The sequence below is a fragment of the Astyanax mexicanus genome, chromosome 8, assembly GCF_023375975.1.
Source record: "Astyanax mexicanus isolate ESR-SI-001 chromosome 8, AstMex3_surface, whole genome shotgun sequence".
NCBI lineage: Eukaryota > Metazoa > Chordata > Actinopteri > Characiformes > Acestrorhamphidae > Astyanax > Astyanax mexicanus.
Window position 1 is genome coordinate 57771837 of NC_064415.1, and position 25507 is coordinate 57797343.

The following is a 25507-nucleotide window of genomic DNA, read 5'->3' on the forward strand; positions in this document are numbered from 1 at the left end:
AAATAATAATCAGATTAATCGACTACCAAAATAATCATTAGTTGCAGCCCTAATTACCACGGCTAATTACCGGCTTAATCCACGTCTGCAAAACTGACCCTGAAACTCTGAGTATTACAGTTTTGTTCATCTTGATTGTCTTTTAATGTGCTTCTTATTTTTTTTATTTTTGTTTTTACCAGTTCTGTGTATTGTTACTTTTTGTTTGGATCATGTTTGCTGCTCTGGGCCTATATAAAAAAAACAATGAACAAAAACACTATTAAAGGGCTCTGAATAAAAAATTATCTCCAAGTTATTTCTGAAAGGAAGAGAGGAGGAGGAGTTCTTCTGTCCCATTTAAACTTCTTTTTCTCGCCATTTGTCGTCTCTTGGCTGCGTCTTGGTTTGATTGATGGGGGTCCATGTTACTGTTGCTATCCATCATCAGCTGCATCCATCCATCTCTCTCATCTTTTTACACATCATCTCCCCATCTGTCCAGTGACACACTTCAATAGTGATGGATGAGCTCTGGAACGAGCGCGTTTTCCTCATAATATCTGAACATCTGTTTTACTGGAAGGCTAAACACATACATGATCGTTCTGGACAGGAATAAAATCACAAAGGATAAAACCACCATTAAAAGAGATTTAAAAAATAACCCAGAACCCCCTGAGAAATAAACTAATCCCATCCGGATAGAGCTTTATAAGTCAAGTGACTTCTCATCACTCCTAGGGTGATGTGGATCAGCACAAGGCTGCGTCTGTGAGCTGATGTGTCAGAACCGAGTCGCTGTGCTTTCTTCCAAACAAATATTCTATACATTTCTACATAAATATGACCCAAATTATCAGATTTTCACACAATTCCCAAAAGAAGATAAAGAAAATCCAGTTTGAAATGCTTTACTGAGGAAAATGAGCTAATAGTACATACCGATCCAGCATTATTCATTTTTACATGCATGCTTTGTTTCTCTTTTATTTACATTGAGGAAAATCTGATGTTGTTTTAGGTCATATTTATGTGTAAACAATTCTAACTTCGAAGTTCTCCATTTAATTTCTGTTCAAAATTTATTAACATTAATTTTGTTTATTATATTGTCTTTTAATGTCAATGTCTGTTACAGGTTTATATATATATATTTTTTATATCTTTTTAAACGTTTTTCCCCTTAGTCTTAATATTTTTTGTTTTTTTTGGGTTTATCATTCCATTAAAATGGCTATATATGAAAAAATATATTTATATATACATATATTTATGATTAAACCAGACCAACAGTTTTCACAATTCGATTTATTTATACAAAAATCAGCCCTCTGAGGATGGAACTGATGATCAGAACTGATGTAAACCCACCGCTGGAGAGGGTTATTGCTTTACAGTCTCTCTCTATTCTATTCTGTCAACTGAAAAACAGCATCATAATCCTTTACTCCTTTTACATGGAATCTGGAAAGCTTTCCTCTTAATCCCATACGACAGAACTTTACACAGAACTTTACAACGAGGCAAAAACGCCACGGCTTCTTTAGTTTCTGTTTGCGTGGCGGCCGGCTGTTATCAGGGAACAGTAAAACGTTTTTCACAATATATATATATATATATTTAAAAAAAGAAAACTTTCCCCCATAAAGAAAAGAATACAGAAAAAAAACAAACAAAAAACCAGGGAGAAACTGAAGCTATACTGAGAGATGTTACAAACGGCAGTATTTATTTATTATCTCAGCAGGAGAACATTTTCTCAATTTTTGTGCAGCTGTTTTACACTGGATTCTTTAAAAAAACAAAAAAATCAAATCAATGCAGTAGAAAACAGGGCTCCTAACAGTACCACCCACTTCCTAACACAGAACCTGGCTGTTAAAATAAACACAGCTGCTCAGAAAACTAAATCGCGGACACGCCCCCCTCCCTCCACACTGTTTATCTGTACATCCAAACCTCTGACAGCAGCGAGCCCACAGACTGCTGGATCCGCCTGTATAAAACTCTGACGCTGCAGGACCCCGTCCTGAAGTGCTGCTCGGAGGCTGGGGGGGGGGGGATGGGGGGGAATAGTGCACTGCTGGCCGACTGCTGGCCGAGTCGAGGAGGCGAATTCACAGGCTGGAGATCGATCTGCGACGAGCGCAGCGGCGACAGAGCTCAGAAACGAAGGTGAGACTTGTGTTTCACCATATACCTGCAAAAAAAAACAAAAAAAAACTATCAATCAATCCATCAATCTAATCAACCCATTAATGCATCAATCAAACCACCCATCGATCGATAAACCCATGAAACCATCAACCCATCTATCCATCCATTAATCAACCCATCAATGAATCAATTAATCAAATCCATTAATCAACCCATCAATCCATCCATCATCTACTTATCAATCCATCAATCCACCAAACCATCTATCAATAAACCAATCAACGAATCAATCCATCAAATCCATCAAACAATCATCCACTCATCAATCCAACAAACATTCAAACCATTAATCAAGCAATCTTTTAATCCACCAAATCATCCATCCAGCCATTTTATAAACAAAACACTAAAAAAAGAACTGGTAAAAGCATTTAATAAAAATAATATAAGATAAAACTAAGAAACAAAAATCAGAATAAAAGGATAAGTGGAGAGGCTAAAATGTAAAGCAATAAAATAAAGAGATTAATTGACGTAAAAAGGTAAAAGTCCAAAAATAAAACAGGAAAGGGTGAAATGAATAAAATAAATAAGAAAGGTAAAAGAAAAACTTAAATAAAACAGTTTTAAATAGACTCATTTTCAGCTCTAACCTGTCCAGCGTCTCCCAGAAGCGCAGGAAGACGGGTCGGTCCAGATGCCGCTTGTGGTGGCTCAGCTCCAGCACAGTGACGTCCCACTTCTGCACGTTGGGGTCCATCCTCACCTCGTCATACTTCAGGTGGAAGGCTCGGACTGAGGGAAAGATTCAGCAGATGCAGTATGAGTGATCTGTGCTCTATAAAATACTCTCACAAATAAAATAAAGAATTAGACATGATGCTTTAATGTATTTGAAAAACTTACTTTTTGCAAAAATGTCCACAGGAGATCCGTCAGGCAGCAGCCACGGCCAGCCTTTAAACTGCCAGGCAGGACCCTGGACGAAGACAGCCACAACACGGTCCCTGGATCATAGAGGAAAAAGATCATAGAGGTTACTTATAAGGAAAAAATAAAGAGATCACTTCAGTTTCTGAATCAGTTTCTCTGATTTTGCTATTTATAGGTTTATGTTTGAGTAAAATGAACATTGTTGTTTTATTCTATAAACTACAGACAACATTTCTCCCAAAAATCCTGAATGTTTTTTAATCAGTTTTAATTTCATGCATCTTGGCATCATGTTCTCCTCCACCAGTCTTACACACTGCTTTTGGATAACTTTAAAAATTCAAGCAGTTCAGTTTGGTGGTTTGATGGTTTGTGATCATCCATCTTCCTCTTGATTATATTCCAGAGGTTTTTAATTTAGTAAAATCAAAGAAAATCATTTTTATGTGGTCTTTTTCCACAGAGCTGTAATTTATTCAGCTGTTATATTAAGTTTGAACACACTGTATTTTGTCATATATTTATTTTATTATAAATATAATAGAATGATTTGTGCTGACCAATTAATATACTAGATTTCTGACTGTTTTGATTAGTGCCACACACGCATGGAACATTCTTTAATATCTGCATTATAATCATTAAAAACCAGGAAAAGTTGGAATTTAAAATTTCAGTAATTTCCAGGCCTGAATAAGTTTTGAAAAAAAAAAAAAAAAAAAACCCAGAATACCCAGATGGAAATTTGGTCAACAAATCTTTGTGTTTCAGTTTATCAATGCAGAAAATCTATTTCGAGCAAATGTGCGAATTTTTAATTATAGTTTTAGTTGAATGTTGATTTTATTGTCCATATCTGCACTATTTTAAAATGGAATGGTCATGAAAATTTGCCTTGAAGGCATGAAAAATAAATAATGGAAATGTAATAGTTAAAAAGTGTATGAACCCTGGTGTTTGGAGGTGCTTCAGGACGTACCAGTCTTGTGGTGCCAGTTTGAGCGGCTGGTCGATGACTCTGTAGGGCACGGTGACGCTGATGGCGGATCCTCCAGGCTGAACCTGGTCTTTACGCCTCTGCAGCAGCACCTCATTATCCCTCTGAATGCCCAGTTTCTTCTTCTCTTCAGGCGTAACGAATCTACAAAACAGCAGCAAACAGGAGTTCAGGAAATGGATCGACATTGAAGCGCGTTTCTGAAGGAAGGAAACGGTCTAAAAACCAGCTTTTTATTAATGTTTAAGAGCCATTATGAATTAATCAGCAACAAATTTAAAACTAACATTCAAATTATGCATTTACAAAAGTTAAAGTGAGGGTATGGGTTTAAAAAAAAATCACTTTAGTTTATGATGCATTAAAAAAATAAATAAATAAATAAATAAATAAAAATAAAGTGCTCTAACCAGGGCATTTTATTGCACTTACTTCAGGTCCTGCAGGAGGTCCTTGGCGTTGAGCATGGTGATGAGGGAAGTGGTAGCAGCTGGGATGATTATGATGGGGGTTCTCGAGCCTAAAAATAAAAAAAATAAAATAAAATAAATTATTATTAAAAGCATTATTAAATAAAGAAAAGGATTAAAACTATCTGAAAAACAGAACCAGAGAAACGCAAATCAGCAAACCCTGGAGAAGTTTGCAGCACAAAAAGATACTTGCTTTTAAAAGGCTAAAAAGTGCTTCAGTGTTTCAGTATAACTCTGCTTTAGTTCACTGAATTAGTGGGCTCTGAAGAAGGACAGGATTTTGGCTTTTGCTCATGAATATTCATACATGCAAACAGATCACCTCTGATTGGCTAACAGCACTGCAGTGGAGAACGCCCACTTGATTTAGTTTTGCTATTTTACTGTAAAGCTTTAAGGGTATTTATTTTTTTATTTCTATGTTCGCATTTTAAATGCATGTACTTAATATTCAGTACTTTGGTTTTTTAGTGGGATTTATTGCTACATTACATTGTTTATATATTAAATTATTCATTTTGTTGCACTAATATAATTATTTTATTTGTTACTGCTGTTTACAAAACATATGTTAAACAGCAGAGACAAAAAATCTGTTCATTTTTGCCCCTTTTTTGATGAAGCAGTATAGTCTTAAAATTCTCTAAAATCATCGCAAAAATAACCTGTAATATCGTTAATTTAGCAACACTTTATTCCCCTCAAACATAAAACGATACAGTTGTAGTCCAGCAGCTTTAAGAAATACACATTAACTATGAGTGAGTAAAAAAATTTATCACTCATTTTAAATGTTGATCTCTTGGGATTTTCAGTAAAAATAAGTCTATAGACAGATTTAGAATTATACAAATATTATAAAATTATTATAATAAAATAAAACACATCTATTGAGCTTCAGTAGTGCACACAAACACCATTTTAAATCAGAAAAATCAACAAAAAAACGTTCCAGACTGGTTTAAACTCTGCACAAGAAGTTCTACAGCACACAAAGGTCCACTACCGTCTGCCAAGAACAGAAAGCTGAGGCTGCAGTGAGCGCAGGATCATTATACCTGCCAACTGAATACATACATAATGATGAGAATATATAAAACAGGAAGCTTACCTTTCTTTTGGTTGGGAGGGGGTCTTGCCTGTGACACTAGAAAGAGAAATAAAACAGTTACAAAACACAAAAAATTATCTAATTTAACATATTACAGTACTTTTATCAATTTTATCATCGAGTTACTTATATAAAAACTCTGCTGAAGCACAGAGTTATACGGGTGAGTTTTCAGAAAAGTTTCTCCAGCACTAAGGCTGAAGCATTATTAGCATTAGCCGCTAACCAAAGTGCTAGCTCTTTCGCCGCTCAGAGGCGAGTATTTCGGACTGTAGTTTTGTGTTTGTGTCGTGTTAAAACAGACTAGATGACTGCCACTGACTTGAGATCAGCTGCAAGCACCCATGACTATGTATTGAACGCTGATTTTCTTTTATATTAAATATTACTTCAAAATATATAAAAGAAATAATGGTGAAAAAAATAAATATTTGACTCAAATAACATCCCAAAAAAAAAAAAAAAAAAAAAACTAAATTCTGAATTGAATTGGATGTAAATGGGCGCACACTGATTGAGTTAGTTACCTGGTCTGGGAACAGCCTGAATCGCAGGAGTCTGAGCCTTCCGTGCTGATGCTCCTTCCTGAGAAAGAAAAAGAGAAAGAGAGAGAACAAAGAGAGAGAGACAAAGATTAATATTTGCTCTCAGTCTGGAATCAGTGAGCAGGTCTTAGTTCACCCATCCCTTCTCCCAAACAAACATCGGCCCACCAGAGAAACCTCAGAATATGAAAAATGACCCCTGATATAATAAAACCTGAACCATTATTAACTGTTGCAGCTCACAAGCCAACACTTCCCATAAAGACCCCATTCTAGATGCTCAGAATATGCTTAATGCGGTTTTCTTAAGCTCTGCTGTGCTAATAACTACTCATTGTATGGGCTGAAAGATGCACTTTTGAGAGGGATATCTGGTTACTTGTGTTAAGTCTTTATTTGCTTTCCTCCACGAGATGCAAGAGTCTTACACATTCTACAAATACATATGTTTGAGCACTTCAAGCCCTTAAACAATCAAGCCTTGCACGGAGCTGCTGTAATCCTTAACTTATTAACACACTTTGATCTGATCTTACTTCTGAGGATTGGATACATTAGACAAACTTCTGTTGATTGCATATTTTGAGCCAAAATCATACAATACCCATAAATAAAAAGCAAAATCTATACAATTCTAGGATTAAATAAATGAGATCCTAACCTAAACCTCACTCAGAACGTCCAAGTGAACATGATAGTAAAAATAATTTAGAAAGGAACAAAGATGTAAAAAAAAAAAAAAAACAAGAAAAAATTCCCCAGTAGTAGAAGAAATGATTCAGAAGGTAAACATGACTCAAATGGAGAGCTAGATACTAAACGTAAAAAACTAAAACGTAAAAAACAATTTTTTTTTTTTAGGGTTAAAAACAGCACATAGATCAAGTCTACTAGCAAATACAGGCAGATTGTGAATATCCAGAACATGATGAGCTGAATATATTTCAATGGGAAGAAATAAAATCAGTTTTAGGAGTTTCCGGTTAGAAGGCAGTTCTAATTCAGGCTCAGGGTGGTTTCCTGCCTAGAATGAGTTAGTTTCCAGATTTGAGTGGAGATAAGGGGCGGGTGCTGCATGTAGAGTTGAGCTGCTGACTTCAGATTTTGTATTAAAAGCCCAAAAATAAGAGATAAACCTCTGTGTTGAATCATTAACTTGAATCATTAACACTGACCATAACTGAGGGAAGTGAGACCTGCAGTTCTTTAGATAATGTTCTGGTAGTGCTGGGCGGTATGAACAAAAATGCATATCACGTTTTTTTATTAAATGATTTATTTATAGTTTTTCTTTATGACTGGGATTAAATATATGTTCGTGATTTAATCTACTGTTAGGAGTACATCTAATATAAAACACTACAGCTTTAAATTCAGGCTTTGTTTACTATTGGGTTTACTTTGTCCCACAAAAAAAAAAAACACAATATATGAAGAAATCAGACTTCATCATCATAAAAACAGCTGAAGAATGTAAACAGTAAAAAAAGAGATACTCAAACTTTAACACAGCATTTTCATTTTTAAAAAGTTCCAAAAACACTATAAATTGACCTAAAATACTCAAAATGTAAGTATTCAAAAGATATATTTCTTAAATGTTCTACTGCACAAGTCAAATATCTGTTTAATATCAATTTAGAATATGTTATTACTGAAGCTATTTGAGGCATTAGTATTTAAGCAGCTATATATATCAATTTATCACAATTTCCTTGGTTCTCCGGGTATCAAATACATTCAGTTCAGTGTGCATTAGTATTATCCTTCAAGCTACAGTATTAATATATATAATATCATGGCTATGGTTACTTATACTGCTGCCTTAACTACAATGTGTTAGCTCGTTATGTTAACTGGCTAGCATCAGCTAGCGAGCAGATCTGCTTCATTGTATGATCCAGTATACCACCCAGCACAATGTTCTGAGTTGCCTCGTGACCTCCTGGATGAGTGGTCCAAGCCCTTTTGGAGTAATTTCAGTTGGACGGTCACTCCTGGGAAGGTTCACCGGTGTTCCATGTTGAATAATAGCTCTCGCTGTGGTCTGGTGGAGTCTTAAAGACTTAGAAATAACTTTTTTTCAGACTGATAGATGATCATTAACTTTTTCTCTCTTCTGTTGTTGATTTTTTTTCTTTTTTTAGATCGAGGCATAATGTGTTGCTTTTTGAGATCTTTTTCAATCCTGCTTCATACTGTCAGACAGATTAAATTTACATTCTACATGAAAGAAATGCATAACAGAAATGCAGAATTACTTTCTGTATTGACTTTCTACAGAAGTTCCGTAAGTTTTTGTCTTCTCTTGGGCAAGTTGTGGTTTTGGAGCTACGAGGGTTTTGCGTGATGGCGCTGGTAGGCAGTTAAACAGTCAGTGATGAAACACTGTAAGACATAACGCACAACACGGCCACAAACACACACAAAAACCAAAAACACACCACACAAAAAGCACTGCGGTCAGTCAAGCAGCACTACTTTCAGTCCCCACACACACAACCCTTTTCTGATAGAGGAGTGGGCAAGAATACAAATGGGTCACGTGGGGGAAGTGCGCATTTGAAAACACAACACACACACACACACACTGTTTCATCTAATCTCACACACACACACTTCCCTTCCCCCAGACTGAGAGACGACGGCGCAGCACAGCGTAGAGATGAAGCCGAGGCAGAGACGGTCAGAAGAGGAGGAGGAGAGGAGAGAGAAAGAAAGAAAGGGGGAGGGAGAGGAGAGAAAGAGCGTGACTGAAATGGAGAGAATGGTGCACGAGAGACAGAGGAAGCTGTGAGCAAAAGAGAAAGAAAGAAAGAAGGCGGCGGCGACGAAAACAACGGTATGTGCAAGAGAGGGAAGGGAAAAGGGAAGGCAAAATTTTTAATATAAAAAACGTGCGCCACACAGGAAAGCTAAAACACAGATTTTAGCATCACGAAGCCGAGAAGCTCCGTCCAGCATCAGGAGGAAGAGAAAGAAAACGATGATGACGATGATGAATATAAAGAACACAGTGATGAAAAGAAGGCGGCCGCACTGACGTCCAACGACGTCCACCGACTCCTCGTCTACTGAAGAGATACTCTACTGGGTTTTGGAGGGTTTTGAGAGGCGCAACAGAGCCAAGAAAGAACTGATAAAAGGATAAAAGGGAGGAGGAGAGGAGGAGATAACCCCATGCTCAGCCAAAAAGCAACGGAAAACAGATAAGCTACGCAAATTCTGCATCAAAACGATGGATCCTCAGCACGCCCCGAGCTGCCCACATGTGGCAGTAACAGTCATGAGCCCTGGTACCAAATGTGGCGTTATTACCTGCCGCCAGTCCTCAGGGTGAGAAGGTACGTAAAGATTCACCATATTTAAGATCCACCAGAATTAAGAATAAACACTCAACACTTCTACTTTCACCCATCAATTTTAGCTTAGCCTTAAAAATCCCATAATCTAATGTGTGCAAGGCTATTAGATTAAACTGCATCGTCGTACCGGTGCTCCAGGAGCATCGTCTGATATTTAGAGGCAGGAGATCGTTTAAGCAAAAAAATAAAAACAATAAAAGGCTGTGGTCATTTTTAATCCCTTTATTTATAATCACAGCTCGATGCACAGAAGAGCGTTTGTGACTGGAGGCAGAAAAGGGATATTTTTAGAAAGCAAGCAAATCAACCAGTTCAACCAATCGTCCTCATTTAGCATGGTTCTGTGGAGATGGGTCAGATGGGTCATAAACATTGCCTAAACATTTGCTGCTTTGTAACAGCATTTACTGGAAAAAAATACTAATAATAATGAACTGAGTACTAGAAAGGGGGGAAAAAAATATATATATATGAAAAAAATATGTTCACTCATAATTTAAGCGTCAAAATAGTGTGTATTTGTAGCTGGAACGCAACATTTAAGGAGGTAAAATGCTAAAATATATGCTAACAATACATTATTAACAATATACTAACGATAAAAGGCACTCAGGGCTGTTTTTTTGTTTCTTGTACTACTATCAAGTTATTCTATTATGTGACTTTTTAAAATTTATTTATACAACGTGTACATCAAGCTGTTATAAAAAAAAAGGTTCAGTAAAGTTCTTTTCTAAGAGATAATCGCCAAAAAAGTGTGCCAAATTATACACTGGAACAAGAGCCTCGCCAAACAGAAGCAGATACAAGAACAGATCTACTACTAACTAAAAGAATAAAAATTTGACAAAACATTGCATTTTTATGCTGTTAAATTCTTACTAGTATATCATCAAGTCTAAAGTCAGTGCAGTTTTGTTTTCCCGCAAAACCTAACCCTCTGCTGATAAGAACTTTTGAGATGAGAGATTGAGATGAGGATTTCATTTTCCAGCAGTATGTGTCACACTGCCCACACTGACTGCCAAAAGTACCAATGTGTCTTGTATAATATTCTAATTTTATGAGTCACTGATCAACGACCATAAAATAAATAAAGGCTTAAAATAGATCACTCTGTGTGTAATACATCTATATAATATATAGGAGTTTCACCTTTTCAACTGAATTTACTGAATTACTGAACCACACCCTGGTTAATTTGCAATTTAAATAAAAAACATTAACATTAAAAGTAATGGTAAAACAGATTGCACTTGAAATAACAGGAATCTGAGGTTAATCTGTTAATCATTAGTTCTGCTGAGATTCTGTTAGGAAAATACTTTTAAAGAGGAAATTCACTAAAAAACTCACTAAAACTAGAAACAATTCTACAAACCAATCAATTTTAAGCATGGGGGGTAAAAAATAATTTAGTTCTCACTAAACTGCAAAGTGAAGTTTGTCCTCAACTTCCGCCGTAAATCTCCCCATACAACATACTAAGTATTTAAAAGTATTTTAATCAACACCACCAATATAAATATGATAGCATTTTAAATCTTGCATTAATTCTTGGATTTTAGGAAGAACAAGCGTGATTAATCTCAGTTAATCACATAATATCGTCATGAATAATCCGATTTTAACACCACTAAATAACTTATTTTTTTTTAAACAGAAAATTTAAGATCTGGCAAAGCATTTATATGTTCATTTTATTCTTTTTATTTATAGATATTCTTTGTATCGAGCCGCATGAACTAATGTTTCTTGAATCAAAATGCTTCAACTTTAAAGCTTATTCATTATTCCTTCTCTACAGAAAACTGCTGAATAAAAGACTTGTATAGAAAGGTTTTTTTTTCAGTTTTAAACCTATTTATTTTAAGACCAGGCTTCATTTCTTCTCACACACACACTTATATGGGGAAATGAAAGTTTTTCTTAGTGATGTTCTTAAAAACAACTCCAGAAAAAGAGAATAAAAGAATACTAAAAAAAAGGCACAGCTGTCAAAAATGTTAGTAAATGTTTAGAGAAATTTGGAGAATTTACATTTTTGATAACATTTTTAATTGTTTCTGTAAATGTTCTGTAGATACTCATAGATCTATAATAAAACATACATTTTAAACCATAGATTTTAGCAATGCTGCTAAAATCTCTTGATGTCGAGAATCTAGTTGACACTAAAGTAAAGTAAAGTTAAATCAATTTATTTTTTACGCAATAGTTCAAATTAAATTATACATTCTGGACTGATAAATGCATTTAAGTAGTGGTTTAAAAAAAAAAAAAAAAGCTAAGGCAATGTAAACCTTGTGGTTAAAACAAACGAAAAACCTAGGACTAGTTTGGAATTAAAATAGCAGCTTCCCATTGTGTTAAAAATGAGAGGATTGACCCTGATTCTGAACCACCTTAAAAACCCACAAACCAAGTTCATAGACATTTTAAAGCTAATCTTAGGTTTGTTGAGACTCAAAAAAAAAAAAAAAAAAAAAGTGTTAACATACACTTGAAATAAGTTCTATAAAGTTAAAATAAAAGAAGGTTCTTAAAATATAGGGATAAAAAAAATCCTTCAATGCCACAACCTTGTCTTTATTTTTAATCTTAAAAGAGTAAAAGAAGACGCAGAATTCTTCTGTAAATAAATCTGCTTTCCTTTTCTTGCAGATCTCACCGCAGTGGCTGATTCATCCCTCACCCGGACGCTTTTTATTAAAGCATCAGGACCCGAGCAGGAGAGTCATGCAGTGGAAGCGGAGGCACTGCTATACGAAGATCGCTGGGTTTCTAGTTATTCTATTTTTTGCGGTTGTGTTACTCGTTTGCTATCAACACAACCTACTGCCAGGGAAGAAGAGCCACCAGGACAGCGGTGTAACGCACACCTCGCCGAGGCTTCAACCTCGCAGGACTGAGCAGAACTACAGCATCACTAAACAGAACAGCTGGAAGGAGGAAACATCGTCATCGTCATCCTCCCCACTGCCGCACAAATCAGAGGCAAACCTCAGCTCCTTCGTGGAGGACTCTTCTCAGCAGGGGCTGAAGAACTCCAACTCTTTGAGCTCCAACATGAACACAAGTTTAAGCGAAGAGATAAGAGCAGAGAGCGTCCTGAAGGTAGAACCCTACAACTACATCATCAACGAAGAAGAGAAGTGCCTGAAAGACGATCCGTTCTTAGTGTTGCTGATCGCAGTTAAGCCGCAGTACGTCGAAGCGAGGGACGCCATCAGGCAGACGTGGGGGAACGAAAGCGTGGCTGGGGGTTTGGGATTTGTGCGGCTGTTCCTGTTGGGAGTAATGGAAGGCGACCAAGGTCTCAGCAGCCAATTACAGCAGTCCATCGCCGCAGAGAGCCAACAGCATCGAGACATAATCCAGCAAGATTACGTAGACTCGTACTACAACCTGACCATCAAGACGCTGATGGGAATGCACTGGGTAGCGACGTACTGCTCGGGCGCCAGTTACGTCATGAAGACGGACTGCGACATGTTCGTCAATACGGAATACCTCATCCAAAAACTCCTTAATCCCAGCGTTCCACCAAGAAAAAAGTACTTTACCGGGTACCTCATGAGGGGCTACGCTCCAAACAGGAACAAACGCAGCAAGTGGTACATGTCGCCCAAGCTGTACGCCAGCGAGCGCTACCCTACCTTCTGCTCGGGGACTGGGTACGTCTTCTCGGGCGACATGGCGGGCTTGATCTATCGAGCGTCCTTGAGCATAAGAAGGCTGCACCTGGAGGACGTTTACGTAGGGCTCTGTCTGGCAAAGCTGAGAATAGAGCCAATACCTCCGCCCAACGAATTCCTCTTCAACCACTGGCGCGTGTCTTACTCTAGCTGCAAATACAGCCACCTTATTACCTCTCATCAGTTCCTCCCGACAGAGTTAATCAAGTACTGGCATCACCTGCAGAGTAACAAGCACAACGCCTGCATCAACACACCCAAGGAAAAGGACAAAGTGCGCAGGCTTCGCCAAAGAAAACTGCTCTGGAGTCGTTCCAGCGGGTGAAAGCTTCAGAAGATAAACTGTGCACACGAACATTCCTCAAAAATGATCTGTATTTAACTGAAAGGCAAACGAACTTCACGCAAGTGAGCGATTTCGCAGAAAGGGACAGGGAAACATTCAGGCATCGTAAAAATGGTTTAAACATAAAAACAGCCCCTTATATTTGAGTTTACAAGCTAATAAAATTTAACGAGAGGTCCCAACAAACTAGTTTTAACATACAGCTCTGGAAAACCAACAAACTGAACTGCTTACGCTTTACACTCCTGGTGCAAAAGTTCAAAGTTATCCAAAAGCAGTGTGTAAGAAGAACATGATGCCAAGATGCATGTTAAAAAAGAAATGCTCTAAATTTTTTTTTTAATTTGGGAGAAATGTTGTCTGTAGTTTATAGAATAAAACAACAATGTTCATTTTACTCAAACATAAACCTATAAATAGCAAAATCAGAGAAACTGATTCAGAAACTCAACTGTTCTCTTCATTTTTTTCCAGAGCTGTATATTAAGTTTATTTCTCATGTCCAAATCGGTTAAACAAGCAAAGCACATGAGCACACTGTATTTGCTTATTGGTGAAACAGCCTGGTTTAAAACGATCTCTGGGGAAAACAAACCCAATAAATCAAGTTGACCACTTTGGATCTTAATGGTCAGACATGCAAAGACATGCACTGGTTCAGTTATTTAGACTGAAGTTTGAGTCTGAGGGTGAACTAGGTGTCACAAACTGTATGCGGACGTCATATTGAGGGTTGCCTCCCACTGATACAAACAAATTCAGATTTTATATTTTAACAGTTAAGAAAAGCCAGTTTATACTTGCTTTACTTTACTTTATATTTTTTGGTCTATTTTTATACATAAGGTGCATCGAATTATAAGGCACATTATGAGACACAAGTAAGGAACAGGGGTGTTGCCGTGTTTTCCTTCTAATTCAGCAGGTCTGGCGACACTTAAAAATAAAATAAATGAAAAGAAAAGAAAAAAAATGTAATCCCTTAAAAACTATATATATTCTTTTAAATTATAAAGAGTGTTGGATGTTAATTTACACAGATTTCCCTCCTTAAAACTGTAAGCTTTGATTTAGCATTAGTGGCTAATTGCTAGGGCTAGCCGCAGTTAGCAGCTAATGTGCATGACAGCTAGCCAGGGTTATCCGCAGGCTGCAGGCTGATAACTCTATACGGCAAAAGAGCTAGCGCTTAGCACAGTTAGCGGATAATGCTAATGCTGTAGGAGAACTAAACTGAAACATTATACTAAACTGTATAACTCTGTACTTCAGTGGAGTGGCTTTACTGCTTCTTAAATACCTGACTGATAGAATTCATACATAAAATACACTGGATTATAAGGAGCTCTGATGATTTTTGGTAAAATTAAAGGATTTTAAGTGCACCTTATAGTACGAAAAATTATGGAATTGATATTTTTTCAATAATAGAGGAAAAGTGGGAATGTTTCTGTATTTCTATTATCATTTTGAAGTTGTATATATTTGTTTTGAACAATTTCATTAGCTTTCAACGCCAACAATGCTCTTAATGAGATCAAACATTTCTTTCAAATATTAGAAGAAACAGTGCAAATCCGACTGAATCCAGGCCTGAGTGCATTATTTCACTGCTTACTGAACCTAAATCCAATTACACCACAAATTCAAGTCACCCATTATCCTAAAGCTCTTCTAACCATAATATAATATAAAACTCACCGTCACAGACTTCAGCGTCATGCCGTGGTAAGTTCCCATGGTGTCGATTTTGAATCCCTCCGTTTCTGTGGATTTAAGAGTGGCACAAAATCAGCAGCAATTCTTTTAAAATAGGAAGTGAAGTGAACAGAAAACAACTTTTAAATCTTAATCAATGACATGGACCAGATATGAGGATATGAAGGGAGGGCTGGACATATAACTCTGAAAAAAATTAAGAGACCACTTCAGTTTCTGAATCAGTTTTTCTGATTTTGCTATTTATAGGCACGTTCTCCTCCACCAGTCTTACACACTGCTTTGGTGCAAAAATTCAAGCAGTTCGGATTGGTGATTACATTCCAGAGGTTTTCTATTTTTCATTTGGTAAAATTAAAGAAACTCATCATTTTTAAGTGCTCTCAATTCTCTTAAATTTATATTTCTTAATTCAGGTTAATGAGATAACTAGTGGGGATTAAGGGGTTTTCCAGTGGGGCAGGATGTCACATTAAAGAGCCACTAAACCTTAAATCATATTTTTTCCTTTAAAATCTGAAATATGTTTTTGTAATTGTGAATCCTGCTTAAAACTGATATAAATATTAATTTAACGACACTATGTTAAAACACTACAAAATTTAAATGAATGAATGAGCTCTTCAAGTAGTTTCTCCATAATAAGAGTTTGCAGAAATATACTGAAATATACTATCATGATAATAAAAGAAAACACTTAAGAGGTTCACGACCCACAACACAAAGCTACAACACTCACTCAATGATATAATAACAGTGAAAAGCTGCAGGAGAACCCCAGGGCTGTTGTGACTGTAAATTATTAAACTACAGAGCCTAGGCCAGTTTATTTATATAAGCAAGAGAAAGAAAAAGTGATCAAACTCACCCTCTTTCCCTTTGAATCGCTCCTGATCGTATCTGTTGTAGGCTGCTGGGACCGGCTGCTTGTTTCTGACTGATGGATCCTTAAAATAAAATAAAACAAGAAAGAATTAGTCCATAAATTCAACATATTGCGATATTTTCAAATCAAACAACGCAAAAAAAAAAAAAATCTTGTATGCCTACTATTCATAAACAATAGTGTTTTTAAGAATCAATACAGTATACAGTGTTGCAAAAAATACAATATTGCGGTACTTTGATATATTGATATTTCCTTATATTTCCCTCAGTCAGCAGAAGCATAAGATTCATCTCATGATTATGGCTTATGAAGACAATTAAAATCCAAAAATCAGTGTCTCAGAAAATGAATCAGAAAGTCAATATTATATAAGACCAATTTGTATTTTTGGTAGGGTGCCAAGTCCTGCTGGAAAATGAAATCCACATCTTGTCAGCAGAGGGAAGCATGAAGTGCTGTCCTGGGAAAACACTGCACTTCATGCTTCCCTCCACTGACAACTTTTATAGAGATGAGGATTTCATTTTCCAGCAGGACTTGGCACACTGCCCACACTGTACCAAAAGTACCAATTAGTCTTATATTATATTCTAATTCTCTGAGACACTGATTTTTGGGTTTTTATTGGCTGTAAGCCACAATCAATATCAATAATCATCAACAACAAAATAAATAAAGGTTTAAAATAGATCACTCTGTGTTTAATACATCTATATAATATATTAGCTTCACATTTTGAGCTGAATTACTGAAATAAAGTAACTTCTCAATGAAATTCTAATGTATTTGAGAGGCACTAGTATATTTAAACACAGAGACCCAGACACTGTAGATCACATCAGGGATTCTAAAAAAGGACAAGAATCTATTCTGGACACTGTATTAAATCCATTAAATCACCTGAATAAAGTCTTAGTCTTGTTTGCTATTAATTGTGCAAAGAAAGACTTGCTGATTATGTATTTGCTTTTACAGAGAATAAATAAATAAGCTGTGCTACTAAATACAATTAAAATATGCATATTTTGATGTATGCATATTTGGATCTACAGGTTTTTAAGGGGTTAAATAAATGGCTGTCCTAGAAAGGCGGGGTTCATTTCAAGCTCCATTTACCTCTGTAATGGCAGTAATATATGTGGGGAAATTGGTATCACTCCTTACAAACCCATCACAATTACAGCAGAACTAGGTCAGCCCAATCTGCCCAACACTGCATGTGTCTTCTCTTTTATGTTTTATATATATTTTTGTCTCTTTTGTCTCTGAGACACTGCGCTTTCTAATATCAAGGTGGTTTAAAAAGGAGTCTTTCTAACAAATCTACATGAGGACCCATTTATTTTCCTTCTGAAAGTACTGTTCTTAAAAGAATAATGTCTGTAAATGATTTAAAAAACATGTATATTTATACAGTCGTCTGCTTCAGAAACCCCTGAGTGTAAGGAACCTCTTTAAACCTTGCAGCTTCTGCAAATAAAGCAATTTTAGAAATCACACATATTATTCAACGTTAAACTTCAAAAAATATCTTTAAACTTGCACTTAAGCTCTTTTTTAAATGGGGAACCGAAAGAGATCTTTCTACAGCCTCTCTTACTGAACACTGTCCGGAAAATTTTATTTCTATGTATGAACTTTGAGTTTTGTTGGTAGAGTACGGTCATTAAACCCATAATCCTGTTCCTACAATTGTTCACCAGCTTTAAACATGGCCTATTTCAACCAATCAGCTGTTTAACAGCCTTTGCCTAAAAGGATAAACAGAGGATAAATACAGATAAAGACTAAAAGAGGCACTACAGGACCATAACATACTCAGAAAACTGTACTAAATTATGTTGTTTGAGATCTGCTCCTTAAATTACTATGTTTATCATGCTTAATTTGCATAAGGTTAAGGGTCATCCTTCTAGAAAGGTAGAAATTAAACCTATACATGCCTATTTTTGCAGTAGCAAAAACAGCAAAAATTACAAATACACTCATTTACTATACAGCTCTGGGGAAAAAAATAAGAGATCACTTCTGTTTCTGAATCAGTTTCTCTGATTTAGCTATTTATAGGTTTATGTTTTAGTAAAATGAACATTGTTGTTTTATTCTACAAACTACTATTCTTTAAACAACGTTTCTCCCAAATTCCAAATAAAAATATCGTTGTTTAGAGCATTTATTTGCAGAAAAGGATGCAGAGCTTTCAGACCTCAAATAATGCAAAGAAAACAAGTTTTAAGAGTTTTAAAAAAAATCAATATTTGGTGGAATAATCCTGGTTGGTTTTTAATCACAGTTTTAATTTCATGCATCTTGGCATCATGTTCTCCTCCTCCAGTCTTACACACTGCTTTTGGATAACTTTATGCTGCTTTACTCCTGGTGTAAAAATTCAAGCAGTTCAGTTTGGTGGTTTGATGGTTTGTGATCATCCATCTTCCTCTTGATTATATTCCAGAGGTTTTTAATTTAGTAAAAATTAAAGAGAATCATCATTTTTTCAAGTGGTCTCTTATTTTTAATCCAGAGCTGTATAAAGCAGGTGCCAAGTAAAAGTGCAAAAGCCTCAAAAAAGCCAGAGCTCTTTGAGATAAATGGCCTCAATTAGATAAAGCATATAATTTGTATTATTGGTTACTATTTCACTAAAGTCTCTTCCTGTTGTGTGACGCTAAAACGTATTTTAAACATAAAAATAAGGAGCACAGCTCTCTAATATAACCTATAATAAGTTCAGTATCTGCTACAGTCATACTGAATGGAATGTGATGTGATTTCTATAAACAGTACAGTCATTTGCGTCATTTTAATGAATAACAGTGAGACGCCTGGTCCAGGTCGTATCTTACCGTCTGAGTTGGATTCTGTGCTGGTCTCTGTTCTGGAGCTCGGCCCTCTTCTCTGGCCTTTACTGACTGCAGGATGGCAAAGATGCTTTTGGAAAAGTTCTGCATAAGAAAAAAACAAAAATCATACGTATATATTACAACACGCTATTATATGCTTTATTCACAGACATCATCTTCTATCAATACAAAAGAAAAAGAAAGAAATCTTATAAAAAGCTCACACCTTCCATAGTTTCCCCAAAGATCCTGTACTTCACCACAAATGGATACCCAAGTTACTGTGGTTACTGGATATGCAAGTTACTGTGTTAGTTAGCTATCTAGCTAAAGCTAGCCATTTTAATAGTATTCAGCCAGCCAATCTAGCCAAATAAACATTAGACTTGTGATTTTTACACCTTTGGTTACTTCAATTCAGAGCAAACACTCTTGGGACCCCAGTGAGTGCATTAAGCTCTTTCAATTCAGCATCATCAGCATTTTTCAGCCTATAGGTGCTAAACTCTTATCCATTAGTGCAGAAAACTATAAATCAATTTAATGGAAATAATAATGAGTTATGGTTAATTTTGTTATAAACCCAGTGCTGAAGCCCTCTAGAGGAGAATAAGAATACTGCAGCTGAAAAAAAGCTTAATACTGTAAACTGTAAATACTGTTAGTATTTTTAGTATTTTCCCTGTATATTTTACAGTATACAGTGTACACATTATATAAATTACAGACCTCTGAATAAAAAAAAAACTTGCAAATTCAGAAGTGCATCAAAAAACAGACAAAAAGCCCCCAGCATTGAGCTGTGGAGCAGTGAAACCCTATGCTCTGTAATGAATGGAGCCACATCCAATACTTTTAGCCACATCCAAAACTATCAATAAACGTCTATTTTAATTTACTTTTAATGCACACTGGATTATGAAGGTGCATTACGCAACACTAGTAAGGAACAGGGGTCTCGCCAGGTTTTCCTTCTAATTCAGCAGGTCTCACCGCTGATGGTGAGCTAAGTTATGTACACAAATCTGTATTCTTAAATAAATAAATAAATAAAAAATGTCCTTTAAAGTCAAACGAGTGCTGGAGGTTAATCTGGGGTTAGCAGCAGGCTACTTGCCTCTAAACGGCATAAGAGCTAGCGTTTAGCCAACACTGCTCCAGTCTCCAGTGCTGGAGAACTGAACTGAATCTCCTGTATAACTCTGTACTTCAGCAGAGTGGCTTTACTGCTCCTTAATACCTGGCTGATAGAATTCATACATAAGAAGCACCGGATTATAAGAAGCTCTAATGATTTTGGGGAAAATTAAAGGATTTTATGTGCACCTTATACACAAAAAATATGGTACTTGAAAGTTCCTGTATGAAAAGCTCTTTACTCAGCTGTTAACGGAGTTTCTGATATAATCTGATATGTAGTCCAGGAATACGTGTTTTGTTTCTTTACCTTCCCGCTGCTCTGTAGAATGGTGGTCCTCGTCCTCCACACGCGCTCTCTGCTGACGATGTCTCTCGTCACGTCCACTTCAGCGTCCACAAAGCTCCTCTGCTTCAGGGTGATGTCGTCGTCCAGGTCAGTCTTGATGGTGGAACGCTTCTTGGCCATAATTTTGGCTTTGATGGCGGCAATCTTTTCCACAGACATGGCCTCTGAGAGCGACCTGCAGACGAGAGGAGGACAGCCAGAGTGAAGACAACAGGGGAGACCGTTCCAGACTGTAGTTTATAGAATAAAACAACAATGTTTATTTTACTCAAACATAAACCTATAAATAGCAAAATCAGAGAAACTGATTCAGAAACTGAAGCGCTCTTCATTTTTTTACAGAGCTGTATATGTACTAATGAGAATACACCAAACACAGCAAATAAGGGGAATATCCTGGAAAATGCCCTTCGGTTAAACCATGTCAATACAAATGCAAACGCAATTAAATATTTACTATTAGTATTACAATCAGTACAGGGTTCATACACTTTTAAAGGAATAAATTTCCATGCCATCAAGGCAGATTTTCATGACCATAAAACATCAGTGCAGACATGGAAAATAAAACAAAAACAATCTACTAAAACTATAATAGAAATTGATTATAGTAGGTCTAACATGAATCTGACACACAATCTGTAATAATAAAATGTGTCATCCATTGTGTTGAGGTAAATTACAGAATTAACTCTAAGCTGACGTAAAACTGAAACATAGACCAAATTTCCATGACTTTCCAAAACTTTCTGGTCATTTTTATTTTTCCAAATCTTATCCAGGCCTGAAAAACATTATTCCATGACTTTTCCAGGTTTTTATGACCGTATGAACCCTGTTAGTATAATCATACCGAATCTGGTCCGTCTGCACAATGCCTTCCTTATGGCCTTCCAGACGGGCAGCCAGACGCTCCTTATCCAGACGCACTCGTTCTTCATCCTTTTAATGAAGAAGCACAATTTCAGTTCTTTTTTCAGGTCCACATTAAGGATATTATGGATTTCACAATTATCAAGGTATTTAATTTCGGGCTACACTGCAAAAAAATAATAAAAAAATATATTATATAGATGTCAAGAATTTCCTATTTTGAATACAGTGTTTTTTGAAGTGAGGCAGTCAAGCCAATACAGACCACATTTTACAATTCAGAACAATAAATTTGGACTCAAAATTAGAAGATTTCCTATTATAAAAACAAGGAACAATAATTGAACAACTTCACCTAAAGAGGGAAAAAAATGTAGAAAACAAAGCTACAAGTTTCTATATATTTTTTAAGTTTACCTCAAATCGTGGCTTTTTTGCTTCTGAAGAAACTTCATCTGCAGCTCGTTTGACTGTTCAGAAACACAAAGATAAAGAAAATCACAGTTAAACTCAAAGCCACATGTTCATATTCACACCAAAACCGAAATTATCTGTTATATATGCTTCCAAAGCAGATTAATATAATATACTGTATGCAGTCGTGACGTACCTTGTGTCGGCCTCTGTAGACCAATCTCAATGGGTGCACTTCTGTCGATACTCGTTGATGATGCTGTAAAACAAAAGAACAACAATTTAACATGTTTATTTCATTCACAGAGACCCTTCTTTACAGATTACCATAATATTAGCTGATTAAGAGTTTAATGTAGTAGTTGTTGATGGTGTATCACACTTACAGCTTTCTCCATTGAGATATGACAGCAGGTCTTTTCTGTCCGGTCTTCTGACCACAGGTATGTTCTCTGTCTGAATGTTAAAAAAAACAAACAATTCAAGAAATATTTATATAAAAAACTAAATTCTTATGATCTATACATAATGAAATTCTGATGCAATATAAAAGAACACTTGCCACATTCACATTATGTCAAAAATAGCAAAAAATAGTACATGTAGTGAATATTTTTGTTAAAAAGCTGATCTCGTTTCATTCAAGATTTATCCAGGCAACCTGTTTACCACCTAAACTTAAAGTCTGTAGACTCAGTCACTTACCGCAGCTCTGCGCACATAGGACGGGTGAGGAAGATGCACATTGTTGAGAAGGAAAAGAATGGAGTCCAAAGTGTAGTACTCCTTAGGCTGGCCTTCCTTTCCTGTTCTGTAAGAGAGATTTAAATACAAATAAAAAACACGTTGTTCAACTATCGCATAATACATAGTTAAGAGATTTTGTTTAAAACATGCAACTCATATTATACAGATGTATTACACACAGAGTGATCTATCTAAGCACTGATCTAAGCATTTATTTCCTTTATTGTTAAGAATTATGGTTGACAGCCAATGAAGAGCCAAAAATCAGTGTCTCATAAAATTATAGTATAATATAAGACCAATTGGTACGTTTGGCAGTGTGGGCAGTGTGCCTATTCCTGCTGGAAAATAAAATCCACATAAAAGTTGTTAGCACCATGAAGTGCGGAAAAACAAAACTGCACTGACTTTAGACTTGATAATAAAACACAGTGGATCAACACCAGCAGATGACATGTCTCTCCATCAAACCATCACTGATCATCAGTAAATTTTACAATTTTTTAAAAGAAATCAAGGGAGCAGAGTCTGGAGGAAGAGTGGAGAGACACACAGTCCAAACTGCTAGAGGTCTAGTGTGAAGTTTCCACCAATCAGTGATGGTTTGGAGAGACATGTCATCTGCTGGTGTTGATCCACTGGGTTCTATTAAAAGGAAGTTTCAAAATGCATAATTGTTGTAGTTAAGTTAAATAATCCTCCAGATTTTATTCGTTTGGTTGGCTAGCTAAACAGTATTTTAAAGTACACAGCTAGCTTTGTATGTCCTGGACACAACTCAAAACAAACAGCAAATAAACCAAATTAAGCAACCTAGCTTGTTAGCATGCTAGCTTACTAACTAGTGAACTCAAAGCAAGTTGGCTTTACTTGATACAGAACTCAGTAAAATTATTATAATTATACCTCAACGTGCAATACATAAATGTGTAATAGAGTTTTTCCATAATGTGAAACTGATGCAAATTAAATACTCTTCCAGATTTTCTCTCACATTTACTTTTCTCTTTTTCCGCGTGCTTTGATATCACTTTATTACTTAATTTTAACGCTACTTGCTAAACGTTGACGTTACACTCCACTATAACACACAACTCATGTAACGTTAGCCAGCTAATGGTTATTTTAAAGCTAGTTAGCGTTTTAAGTTCCGTATTCTGTGTGCTTTAGTATTTCTTTGCTGCTGTAACAGTGCAAATTCCCCCACTTTGGGACTAATAGAGGATTATTAAACATAACCAACTAACTTAACATAGCTAACAAATCTAACGTTGCTTGCTCAACGTTAAGTTACACTTCAGCATAACACACACACACACACAAAGACACACACACACACACACACACACACACACAACATATCTAGCGTTAGTTAATTAACGTTAGGTAACCTGGGTTAGCTAACAGTTAGCTAAGGAGTATTTTAAAGTACAAAGATAGCTTTTTATATCGTGGACACAACCCCAAACAAACAGCAAATAAAACACATTTACGTTAACTAGCTACCTTGTTAGCTAGCTTGCTAATTTGCTAGCTAAACAACTGGTTAACTCAAAGCTAGCTAGTTAACGTTAGCTGGCTGTCTTGAGAGTTAAGTGTTGCTATCGTTAGCTAGCTAAGGTAAGCTAAGCTAACTAGCCACCAGTCCAAAACATTCGCCTTAACCCTAAATTTAAGTCTCTCAAATCCGCAGGTAATCCTTAGACACACCTGAAGCTCGTAAACTTTAAACTCTCACACAGTTACCGAGCTCAATGCGCGGGCTGTGTATGTGTGTGTTTTTTAATCTGGTTAGCTGCAGGTGTCTAAACTAAGCTAAGCTAAGCTAACGTACACAACACAGCTGTGAGTTTGGTCAGTAAAGCCAGATACAGGCTCAGTCGAGCTCTTCTTACCCCCAGATCACATAGTTGGTTTTGACGTTTTTGGGCCATGAAAACTCTCCAAATATCACTTCCTCTCCTTTAGCGATGATCTCTTTCTTCTGGATGTTGTACTGCCGCAGCACGCTCAGCACGTCCGCCATCTTCACCCTCCGAACACACGGGCTTTTACTGGGAAGACCTGAACCGGAGGCGGGGGGCTATACGGAGCCCTGCTGCCCTCCCTGTCCGCGCTTAAACCCGCGCTCTCACCACATAAACTCCTCTGTTTTACACCTTATCAACACCTCAACTCTTTAAATCGTCCTTTTCTTATCTCCTCTGTGTGCGCTGTATTTTGTGTTTAAGCCCCAAAGTTACTAAACACACAGTGTGACTCGGGTAAGTGCCTGCGTGAGAAATAACCAGCTATAAAAAAGATATATAAATAAATATATAAATGCATATTTCAATGTAATTAGCTACAGTACTTCTGAATTAATACAACATAACAATAATACTAATAAAAATGATAATAATAATAATTATAATACTTTCCCTACACACACAATTGTATGCACAATTGCTCTAACGTTACTTATCGTGTGTGATGCAAATAAACATCTTCTAGAAGTTCCAATAATTACATAATTATTTATATCATAAAATTATATCAGAATTTAGTTATATCATATTTAATATGATATTTAAACTGTTGCTCTACAAATAATAATGCATTTCTGGACTTGTGGTGTGAACTTTTATTTTGACTTTTCACAACTTAACACAGGGTGTCTTTCGCAAGTGCCTGCTTGTAATAGTTTCCCCACAAAACTTTAGATATATAGTTTTGATGCATATTACTAATATATTATAACAACATAATAATAAAAACAATAATAATACATTCCCTACACTATGTATTTAGTAAATAGACTAAATTAAAACTACAGAACAGTTCTTCTGATGTAACTGAACATTGTCTAGAAGTTGCAATAATTATATAATATTTAATATGATTTTTAAACTTTTGTTGCTCTATATTTAATTCTACAATAATACATTTC

At 36.1% G+C, this 25507-nt stretch overlaps 2 protein-coding genes across 2 annotated transcripts; one reads left to right on the forward strand and one right to left on the reverse strand.

Annotated features, from left to right (window-relative positions):
- Window positions 1-1690: 1690 nt before the first annotated feature.
- cdc73 (cell division cycle 73, Paf1/RNA polymerase II complex component, homolog (S. cerevisiae)) lies at window positions 1691-24837 on the reverse strand. Its single transcript, XM_049482033.1, has 17 exons — window positions 24474-24837; window positions 22537-22642; window positions 22218-22287; window positions 22028-22090; window positions 21835-21887; window positions 21398-21486; window positions 20506-20719; window positions 19062-19160; window positions 16195-16273; window positions 15309-15373; window positions 6181-6238; window positions 5654-5689; window positions 4502-4589; window positions 4052-4213; window positions 3046-3146; window positions 2793-2934; window positions 1691-2182 (listed from the first exon to the last, which is right to left on the reverse strand). The coding sequence occupies exons 1-17, from the start codon at window positions 24602-24604 to the stop codon at window positions 2146-2148; spliced, it is 1593 nt and encodes a 530-aa protein (XP_049337990.1). The 5' UTR covers window positions 24605-24837; the 3' UTR covers window positions 1691-2145.
- LOC103045646 (beta-1,3-galactosyltransferase 2-like) lies at window positions 8832-15009 on the forward strand. Its single transcript, XM_049482037.1, has 2 exons — window positions 8832-9542; window positions 12228-15009. Exon 2 carries the CDS (start codon window positions 12303-12305, stop codon window positions 13584-13586), a length of 1284 nt encoding a protein of 427 aa, XP_049337994.1. The 5' UTR covers window positions 8832-9542; window positions 12228-12302; the 3' UTR covers window positions 13587-15009.
- Window positions 24838-25507: the final 670 nt, after the last annotated feature.

Coding starts and splice junctions, on each gene's coding strand:
- LOC103045646 (XM_049482037.1), top strand. CDS start 12,303: ATGCAGTGGAAGCGGAGGCACTGCTATACGAAGATCGCTGGGTTTCTA.
- cdc73 (XM_049482033.1), bottom strand. CDS start 24,604: ATGGCGGACGTGCTGAGCGTGCTGCGGCAGTACAACATCCAGAAGAAA. Junction 22,091..22,217: donor ATATCTCAATGGAGAAAGCT/GTAAGTGTGATA, acceptor TTTGTTTTACAG/CATCATCAACGAGTATCGAC. Junction 21,487..21,834: donor CAAAAAAGCCACGATTTGAG/GTAAACTTAAAA, acceptor CTTCATTAAAAG/GATGAAGAACGAGTGCGTCT.